The 10952-nt window shown below is 43.2% G+C and overlaps 1 protein-coding gene across 1 annotated transcript; it reads right to left on the bottom strand.

The window, feature by feature from the left end:
• Positions 1–7124: 7124 nt before the first annotated feature.
• LOC138895490 (mRNA 3'-end-processing protein RNA14-like) lies at positions 7125–8506 on the bottom strand. Its single transcript, XM_070180179.1, has 2 exons — positions 7777–8506; positions 7125–7258 (listed from the first exon to the last, which is right to left on the bottom strand). The coding sequence occupies exons 1-2, from the start codon at positions 8504–8506 to the stop codon at positions 7125–7127; spliced, it is 864 nt and encodes a 287-aa protein (XP_070036280.1).
• Positions 8507–10952: the final 2446 nt, after the last annotated feature.

Here is a 10952-nt window from a genome sequence, read left to right as displayed (position 1 = left end):
GACATTTTAGAGTGAGAGAGGGTGCCCTAGAGTGAGAAGGTTTTCTCCAATATTTGTCCTTCAATTCTTGCCCAAGTTTTGGAAGATTAAGAAGGGAAACTCACTAGGTCTTCATCCTAGATGTAAAATTCTACATCCTAACCCTCAATTTCAAATTTTGTGCAGAAATGGATAATAAGCAAGATAATTTCTGGGCAAGAGGATTGGTTATCTTACATACATGTGTTATCAAAGGATGTAGAAAGATTGTTGAGATAAAAATGGTAAAGATTGGGTTGTAGGATGATGGAATCCTCCATAAAAAGGGCCTTGAAACCTTAATGCACACCTAGTGTTTGATAAAATGCTCAAATGAGCTAGAACCATAATCATCTTCCTAATTGTGGTTTAATTTGTAATATTTTTAAAATAGATTGAAGTTTCTAAGAATTCCGGAACGTGTTAGAGTTTAAGGAAGCTCAATTGAGGTATGTTGGCTAAACTCTTTTTTAAGAGTTGGAATTCTCATTATCCTTGTAAGTTCCGAGATGTTGATTATAAATCGAGTATTCCGAAAAGTTTTGTGATGAAGATATATGTTCAATTCGTATTTCAATTACTCTTATCATATTGCATTATAAATTGAGGATGTGTCCCAAACTATGGATTACGTATCCATATGTTATAATTTCTAGTCGTGATTTATGTGAAAGTTATTATGCCAATTTGTGTAGAGATTGTGATTATGATACACCTCCACCCGCATACATTGGGGTGAGGCGGTATGACTGCTTTGTGTAGGGATTATGATATTGTGGGACTGCACCTCCACCCGCTTACATTGGGGTGAGGCGATACGACCGCTTTGTGTATGGTTTTGGTATTATTGTGGCACTACCACCCGCATACATTGGGGTGAGGCGGCATAGCCGCTTTGTATAGGTATTGGTATCGTTGATGCATTTTTACCCGGATACAGTGAGGTGAGGCGGCAAGGCCACACCCACATACATTGATGCATTTCCACCCACATACATTGGGGTAATGCGGGGCCGCTTTGTGTGAAGATGGTTATAAAGGATATCATCTTAAATTCTATAAATGTTGTTGATAACTTTTAATAAGCTTGCTATGGTTGAGACAATTATCTATATTATTCTATTGTCGCATTGGTTCATCATAATTATCATGTATTTCTAAATTCTTAAATTGGTGTTTAGTTTTCATACTAGTACTATTCGACGGTACTAACGTCCCTTTTGCCGGGGGCGCTGCATCTTTAAATGGATGCAGGTGGTTCCACAGCATGAGACATTGATCAGTAATAGCAGTACACCTCCTTCCCACCTGACTTGGTGAGCCCCACTTCATTCCGGGGTCATGTATCTTTTGTTCTATATGTATTATGGTTGAGGTATAGCCGGGGCCTTGCTGCCGGCATTATCATTGTACTCTTCTTTATCTATAGAGGCTCCGTAGACATAGTGTGGGTTGTATATTGGTACTGGGAAAGGTAAACTATGCTATGTTGTAGTTGTATTACTTGTCTATTTGAGACTTTAAAAATGGTGAAACTTATGGTAAGAAATTGATAATTGCAGACACGGCCACTTTATTGTTTAATTAAGGAAAACATATATTCTCTTTATTCATGAATGAGTTTGGCTAGAAGAAATCTAACAGGCTTGCTCGGTCGGGTTCACTCGGTTGAGCGCCGGTCGCGCTCCACGGTTTCGGGGCGTGACAGGGAGGGTGAGGGAAGGGAGGAAATTTTGCCCGCGAGATTCTGAAATTTTTCAGTCTAATCTCCAAATTACCCCATAAGGTGCCGATTAAAACCTATGAAGATAGTGTCCAGTATTGTCTTTTAGCATCTTTCTTTGCTTCTAGTTTTCTCTTTTATTTCTTTTTTATTATTTTAAAAAAAGAAACTTTGACAAATAAAATTAACCAACTAATACAACATACTTAAAATCTAATTGATATATACTACTATACAAAAAAAAAAAAGCAACGAAAAACAAAGATCCAAACAAATAATAAATTAAATATAATACAAACTTACTAAAACTCATTAAAATAATTCATTTAAAATTCAAATTTCTAAATATCCTTGATTACATAAAATGTGACAAAATTATAAAAGTGCTAATATTTTTGCCTTAATTCACAACTAATATTATGAAAATAAAAGACACTCATGTGCAGATATTTTATATTTTTTTGTCACGTCCCAAATTTCCAACCAAGGGGTCGTGATGGCAATCAACATCGCTTGATAGGCAAACCAATACTTAACAAGACTAAATCTAACAACCATCTAAAATCTTCCCAGAACTAGTATCACCGAGTACATGAGCTTCTACAAAACTACTAAATACAATGTCTGAAATGACAAATACATTGTTTGATACGAATAAACAGTATAAAGTTTAGAAGATGGATGACATTAAGACCTGTGGACGAGAATGCAACACTACCTCGAGTCTCCACAATCAAGCAAGCTAGTTCGTCCTTTGAGTACCACTACGTTTGATGCCAAAGTATACACAAGAAGTGCAGAAGTGTAGTATGAGTAAAACCGACCCAATGTACTCCAGTCACGACTCAATGTAACCCTCAGTGCGGTGTCGTGATGGCACCTAGTCTTTACGACTAGGTAAGCCTAACATTACAAAAAATATAAAGAAAACACAACATCTTAAAGATAAACAGCTTATTATGAATAGCCAAGAGTAGTACCACTCGACATATATAAAATAATTTTCCCAAGACCGGGAATATCACTAAGTCACAAGCTGTTATAATCTATGTATCTCTATACAAAAGTCTGAAGATAATAAAGAAAGTCTATAGGCGAGGGAGTAGAAGGGGACTCCGAAGATCTGCGGACGCAAGTAGAAATACCTTAAAGTCTCCTAGAATCAGCAGCACGCACTAACCCCAAGGCTGATAGCTCGTACCTAGATCTGCACACGAAAACATGTGCAGGAAAGGGCATGAGTACACCATAATGGTACCCAGTAAGTGCCAAGCCTAACCTCGGTCGAATAGTGACGAGGTCAGGTCAAGGCCCTACCGGAGCAAATATAATAAATTAAACAGTAAAAGATATAAGCAAAATTTACGATAACGCAGTTAAAGAAATTCTCGAAAATTTAATAGTTTAGGGAGCTCTCGGCTCAGAACAAAGTAAACACAATGGGGAATCTCCCGGGATACCGTCCCATAGTTCCGAATGAATATGCAGTACAGGGGGATCTCCTGGAATACGTCTGTAGTCCCAAAGTAAATATACAGTGCTGGGGGATCTCCCGGAATACGTCCGTAGTCCCAAAGTAAATATGCATTGCTGGGATATCTCCCGAAATACGTCTGTAGTCCCAAAGTAAATATGCAGTGGTGGGGGATCTCCAGGAATACGTCTGTAGTCCCAAAGTAAATATGCAAGACAGAGGAATCTCCCGGAATACGTTCGTAGTCCCAAAGAAAATATGCAGTGCTGGGGGATCTCCCGAAATATGTTCGCAGTCCCAAAATAAATATGCAAGACATGGGGATCTCCCAGAATACGTCCGTAGTCCCAATTTAAATATGCAACGCAAGATGAAATGGCAAGTATGGCATCGAGTTATAAAGTTTATACTGAACACAGACAAGAAAAATAGGGATTTAACTAAGCATGGCGCACAAAATGTCAAATAGTCAGTTAAAACACGTAAGCATGCTTTTCTAGTCTAAACTAAACAATTAAGCATATTAGTGCAATTTAATAAGAGGAAGAATTTATGATTAAAAAGGATAAACGGGATTTTTGCAATAACAGTCCGTGTACGTACTCGTCACCTCACGTACACAGCTCTCACACACCAAGTAATATCGAAATATCCTAAGGGGAAAGTCCCCAACACAAGGTTAGGCAAGACACTTACCTCGAACCGCTCAAATCACCTCGATAACACGTTCTTGCCACGAGTATCCGACTCCAAATTGCCCTAATCTATTCAAATAAATTGCATAATGTAAATATAACTACAAGTAACTAATTTAGCTAATGAATTCGAAGCTAAAGCGTGAAATTAGGAAAAACGCCCAAAAGTCACCCCGGGTCCACGCCTCGGAATCGGATAAAAATTACAATTTAAAAATACTCATTCACTCACGAGTTCACTCGAACAAAAATCATCTAAAACCGACGTCAAATTGCCATTCAAATCTAGTTCGAATGACCTTAATTTTTACACACGTGTCACAAATGACATTACAAACCTACAACCACTTTCGGAATTCCATTCCAAGCTCGATATCAAAATTTTCACTATCGGCCGAAATCGCCGAAAAATTAACTTTTGCCAATTCAAACCTAAATCTACTACAGACCTCCAAAACACATTCTGGACGTGCTCCTAACCCCAAAATCACTCAACGGAGCTAACGAAGTTGACGAAATTCCATTCCAAATCCGTCTTCACATAGTTCTAACTACGATCCAAACTCTAAGGCTTAAACTCACAACTAGGGACAAAGTGTCCCAAAACTCTCTGAATTCCATAACCAATCACTCCGGCAAGTGCCAAAAGCAAAAAAAATATGGGGAAAGAAGATATTACTGGCTCCTCAACATAAGATAGATCTTTGTCCAACTGGACTGAGCTGAAATCCAATACATGAGTCGGATCACCGTGATACTTTCGGAGCATAGAAACGTGGAATACCGGATGAACTCCTGCTAGGCTGGGAGGCAAGGCAAGCTCATAGGCAACCTCCCCAATGCGCCGCAATATCTCAAAAGGACCAATGAACCTCAGGCTCAGTTTGCCCTTCTTCCCGAACCTCATGACGCCTTTCATAAGTGATACCCGAAGCAAGACCCACTCACCAACCATAAATTTCAAATCACGAACCTTACGGTCTGCATAACTCTTCTACCTGGACTGGGCTGTGCGAAGTCTCACCTGAATCACCTTCACCTTATCCAAGGCATCCTGGACCAAATCTGTACCCAACAATCGGGCCTCGCCCGGCTCAAACCATCCCACTGGGGACTGGCACCGCCTACCATACAAAGCCTCATACGGTTCCATCTGAATGCTAAACTGGTAACTGTTGTTGTAGGCAAACTTTGCAAGTGGCAAGTATTGGTTATGCTCGGACTGCCCGTCCGTCTGAGGGTGAAAGGTTATGCTCAACTCCACCCTAGTACCCAACTCCTGCTGTACGGCTCTCCAAAATCATGATGTGAACTGTGTACCTCTGTCTGAAATGATGGATACTGGAATACCATGAAGGCGGACAATCTCTCTGATATAAATCTCAGCCAATCTCTCTGAAGAGTAAGTGGTCAATACTGGAATAAAATGAGCTGACTTGGTCAACCGATCCACGATCACCCAAATAGCATCGAACTTTCTCAAAGTCTGAGGAAGTCCAACCACAAAGTCCATGGTGATTCGCTCACACTTCCACTCTGGGATCTCTAACTTCTTAAGTAATCCACCCGATCTCTGATGCTCATATTTAACCTGCTGACAGTTGAGACACTTGGCCACAAACCCAACTATATCCTTCTTCATCCTCCTCCACCAGTAGTGCTGTCTCAAATCCTGATACATCTTCGCGGCACCGGGATGAATGGAGTACCACGAGCGGTGGGCCTCCTCGAGAATCAATTCCCGAAGCCCATCTACATTAGGCACACAGATCCGGCCCTGCATCCTCATCACACCGTCATCACCAATAGTCACATCTCTGGCATCACCTCGCCAAACCCTATCTTGAAGAACTAGAAGATGAGGATCATCATACTGGCGCTCCCTGATACAATCATAAAGAGAAGACCGAGCAACCACACAAGCTAATACCCGGTTAGGCTCTGAAATATCCAATCTCACCACCTGGCTGGCTAAGGCCTAAACATCCAAGGCTATGGGCCTCTCAGCTGCCGAAAGATATGCCAAACTCCCCAAACTCTCTGCCCGGTGACTCAAGGCGTCGGCCACTACATTGGCCTTCCCCGGGTGGTACAATATAGTGATATCATAGTCTTTAAGTAGCTCCAACCACCTTCGCTGACGCAAATTAAGATCCTTCTGCCTGGACAAGTACTGCAAACTCCAGTGATCAGTGTAGATCTCCCAAGGAACACCGTATAAATAATGACGCCAGATCTTCAGGGTGTGAACAATAGCTGCTAACTCGAGATCATGGACCGGATATTTCTTCTCATACACCTTTAACTATCTAGACGTGTAGGCAATCACCCTACCATCTTGCATCAATACCTCTCCAAGGCCAATCCTCGAGGCATCACAATAGACAGTGTAGGACCCCGAACCTGTAAGCAATACTAATATTGGGGTTGTAGTCAAGGCTGTCTTGAGCTTCTGAAAGCTCTCCTCACACTCCTCGGTTCACCTGAACGGAGCACCCTTTTGGGTCAACCTGGTCATAGGTGTTGCAATGGATAAATAAAAAACCACAAAGCAACGATAATACCCCACCAAACCAAGAAAATTGCGGATCCCCATAGCTAATGACGGTCTGGGCCAACTATGCACTGCCTCCACCTTCTTAGGATCTACCTTGATCCCATCACAAGACACAATGTGGCCCAATAATTCCACTGAATCAAACTAGAATTCATACTTAGAAAATTTTGCATACAATTTCTTCTCCCTCAAAGTCTGAAGCACGGTTTTCAGGTGCTGCTCATGATCTTCCCGAGACTGGGAATATACCAGGATGTCATCAATAAACACAATGACAAAGGAATCAAGATAAGGTGGGAACACACTATGTATCAAATGCATGAAGGCTGCTGGGGCATTGATCAGCCTAAATGACATGACAAGAAACTCATAGTGACCATATCTGGTCCTGAAAGCAGTCTTCGGAATGTCCGGCTCCCGAATCTTCAGTTGATGATAGCCAGAACGCAAGTCAATCTTGGAAAACACCCTAGCACCTTGTAGCTGATCAAATAAATCATCGATGTGAGGCAAAGGATACATGTTCTTCACTATAAATTTGTTCAACTGCCGATAATCAATACACATACGCATAGAACCATCCTTCTTCTTCACAAATAAGACCGGAGCACCCTAAGGTGATACACTGGGCCTAATGAAACCATTATCAAGCAACTCCTACAACTGCTCCTTCAACTCTTTCAACTCAGGAGGATCCATACGGTAAGGAGGAATAGATATGGGATGAGTGTCCGGCAACAAAACAATGCCGAAATCAATATCTATGTCGGGCGGCATGCCTGGAAGATAAGCTGGAAACACATCTGGAAAGTCCCTCACTACTGGAACTAACTCAACTGTAGGGGTATCAATACCGGCATCTCTCACATAGGCCAAATACGCATCATACCCCTTCTCAATCATTCGTTGAGCCTTAAGAAATGAAATAACCCTGCAGGGAGTATACTCTAAGGTACCTCTCTACTCTAATCTCGGCAAGCCTGGCATAGCCAGCGTCACGGTCTTAGCGTTACAATCAAGAATAGCATAATGAGGATACAGCCAGTCCATGCCCAAGATAACATCAAAATCTACCATACTGAGTAATAACAAATCGGCTCTGGTCTCAAAACCACTAAGAGCAATCAAACACGATCGATATATGTGGTCCACAACAAGAGAATCTCCCACAGGAGTAGATACATAAATAGGGGAACTCAAAGAATCCCGAGATATCCCCAAATGTGGAGCAAAATTAAAAGACACATATGAGTACGTAGAGGCTGGGTCAAATATACTGATGCATCCCTATGATAAACAGGGACGATACCTGTGATGACTGAATCTGAAACAACGGCCTCTGAATGGGCTGGAAGGGCATAGTACCTGGCCTGGCCTCCCCCTCTAGGGCGACCTCGACCTCTCCGACCTCCACCTCGAGCTGGCTGAGGAGGTGGGGTGGCAGCTGGTGCTGGAAGAATGGCCGAAGGACCCGGTGGAGGCTGATAAGTCTGTGGATATGCGCCCCTCCTAGATCTGGGGCAATCTTTAACCAGGTAACGAGTGTCACCAGATTCAAAACAACCTCTCGGAGGATGCGGCGAATGAGACTGACTCGGACCTGGCCTGCTGGACTGGCCGGTAATAGTACCTCGAGTAAGAGGCATACTGGATACTGGCAGTGCATAATAAGGCTCCTGAGGTCTAGGAGGAGCTGGAACACCACTGGCTGCTGGAAGAGATGAATGAATAGGGCGACTCATAAAACCCCTACCATAGCGCGTTGCTGGTACACGAGCTCCTGAATAATGGCCAGTCTCTCGAGACCTCTTGGCCTCTCTCTCCTCTCTGTCCCGGGCAACCATTCCCTTCATCCTCCTGGCAATGCTCACTGCCTGCTGATAAGTGATGTCCATCTCCAACTCCATGGCCATACTGGTCCGAATACTGGGGTGGAGTCCCTCAATGAAGCGACGAACCCTCTCTCTGACTGTAGCAACCAGAGCCGGTGCATGGCAAGCTAACTTACTGAAACAGACTGCATACTCCAACACAGTCATAGCACCCTAACGCAACTGCTCAAACTCTGCACGCCAAGCATCCCTAAGGCTCTGAGGAACATACTCACGCAAGAACATCTCTGAAAACTGAGTCCAAGTGAGTGAGGCTGCCTCGTCCGGACTTCTCAGCTCATAGGCACGCCACCACTGATATGCCGCTCCCCTTAGCTGGAAAGCGGTGAAAGAAACCCCACTCGTCTCTACAATGCCCATAGTGTGGAGAATACGATGACACTCTTCAAGAAAACCCAGAGCATCATCTGAAGCTAGTCCGCTGAAAGTAGGTGGGTGGTACTTTTTGTACCTCTCAAGTCTGAGCTGCTCTGCCTCAGAAGCAGCTACCCTCATTTCATGTGGAACCGGAGCCACTAGGGGCATAGGAATATACTCTAGGGCCTGATCAACCTGGACCCTCTACTCAGGAGTACGGGCTGCAGGAATCTGTGCCCCTCCCCCTGCCTGAGATGTAGCGGGAGCTATCGAAAATAGTCCAGCCTGAGAGAGAGTGCTGAACATGCTCAAGAACTGAGCTAAAGTCTCATGGAGGGTTGGAGTAGCAATAGGGATCTCTGGTGATGGCCCTCCAGCTGGAGCTGCTGGGGGCTCCTCTGACGCAGCTGGAGCTGCTGGGGGCTCCTCTGACGCAGCTCTCGCAGGTGCTCGGGCTGCACCATGTGGTCGTCCTCTACCCCGACCCCGGCCTCTGGCGGCTCTGACAGGGGGCTCGGGTGCCTGATCGCCAGTCCTCCCAGTACGGGTCCTCACTATCTGTGAGAAAGAATATAATAGAATCTTAGAATTTCTGGTGTCAATAACTCGCATGACAAGTAAATCAAAGAAATATGATTGTTCTTAACAGTTACAGAGCCTCCCAAAGATAAGTACGGACGTCTCTGCACCGATCCGCGAGATTCTAATAAACCGGCTTGTGACTCGCGACTCCTATGAACCTAGTACTCTGATACCAACTTGTCACGACCCAACGTAACCTTCTGTACGGTGTCGTGATGGCACCTAGTCTTTACGACTAGGTAAGCCTAACATTACGAAAAATTTAAAGAAAATACAACATCTTAAAGATAAACAGCATATTATGAATAGCCAAGAGTAGTACCACTCGGCATAGACAAAATAATTTTTCCAAGACCCGAAATATCACTAAGTCACAAGCTATTATAATCTATGTATCTCTATACAAAAGTCTGAAGATAATAAAGAAAGTCTATAGGCGAGGGAGTAGAAGGGGACTCCGAAGATTTGCGGACGCAAGCAGAAGTACCTTGAAGTCTCCTAGAATCAGCAGCACGCACTAACCCCAAGGCTGATAGCTCGTACCTAGATCTGCACACGAAAACATGTGCAAAAAAGGGCATAAGTACACCACAATGGTACCCAGTAAGTGCCAAGCCTAACCTCGGTCGAATAGTGACGAGGTCAGGTCAAGGCCCTACCGGAGCAAATATAATAAATTAAACAGTAAAAGATATAAGCAAAATTTACGGTAATGCAGTTAAAGAAATTCTCGAAAATTTAACAGTTAAGGGATCCCTCGGCTCAGAACAAAGTAAACACAATGGGGAATCTCCCGAGATACCGTCCCATAGTTCCGAATGAATATGCAGTACATGGGGATCTCCCGGAATACGTTTGTAGTCCCAAAGTAAATATGCAGTGCTAGGGGGATCTCCCGGAATATGTCTGTAGTCCCAAAGTAAATATGCAGTGTTGGGGGATCTCCCGGAATACGTCTGTAGTCCCAAAGTAAATATGCAAGACAGGAGAATTTCCCAGAATACGTCCGTAGTCCCAAAGTAAATATGCAGTGCTGGAGGATCTCCAGGAATACGTCTGTAGTCCCAAAGTAAATATGCAAGACAGGGGGGATCTCCTGGAATACGTCCGTACTCCCAATTTAAATATGCAACGCAAGATGAAATGACAAGTATGGCATCGAGTTATACAGTTTATACTTAACACAGACAAGGAAAATAGGGATTTAACTAAGCATGGCGCACAGAAGGTCAAATAGGCAGTTAAAACACGTAAGCATGCTTTTCTAGTCTAAACTAAACAATTAAGCATATTAGTGCAATTTAATAAGAGGAACAATTTATGATTAAAAATGGATAAACGGGATTTTCGCAATAACAACCTGTGTACGTACTCGTCAGCTCACGTACACGGCGCTCACACACCAAGTAATATCAAAATATCCTAAGGGGAAAGTCCCCAACACAAGGTTTGGCAAGTCACTTACCTCGAACCGCTCAAATCACCTCGATAACACGTTCTTGCCACGAGTATCCGACTCCAAATGGCCTGAATCTATTCAAATAAATTGCATAATGTAAATATAACTACAAGTAACTAATTTAGCTAATTAATTCGAAGTTAAAGAGTGAAATTAGAAAAAACGCCCAAAAGTCACCCCGGGCCCACGTCTCAG

Source organism: Nicotiana tomentosiformis, chromosome 7 (genome assembly GCF_000390325.3).
Source record: "Nicotiana tomentosiformis chromosome 7, ASM39032v3, whole genome shotgun sequence".
NCBI lineage: Eukaryota > Viridiplantae > Streptophyta > Magnoliopsida > Solanales > Solanaceae > Nicotiana > Nicotiana tomentosiformis.
This window is presented reverse-complemented; position numbering and strand designations above follow the sequence as displayed.

Coding starts and splice junctions, on each gene's coding strand:
- LOC138895490 (XM_070180179.1), bottom strand. CDS start 8,506: ATGACTGTGTTGGAGTATGCAGTCTGTTTCAGTAAGTTAGCTTGCCAT. Junction 7,259..7,776: donor TTCAGATTCAGTCATCACAG/GTATCGTCCCTG, acceptor ATGTGTTTCCAG/CTTATCTTCCAGGCATGCCG.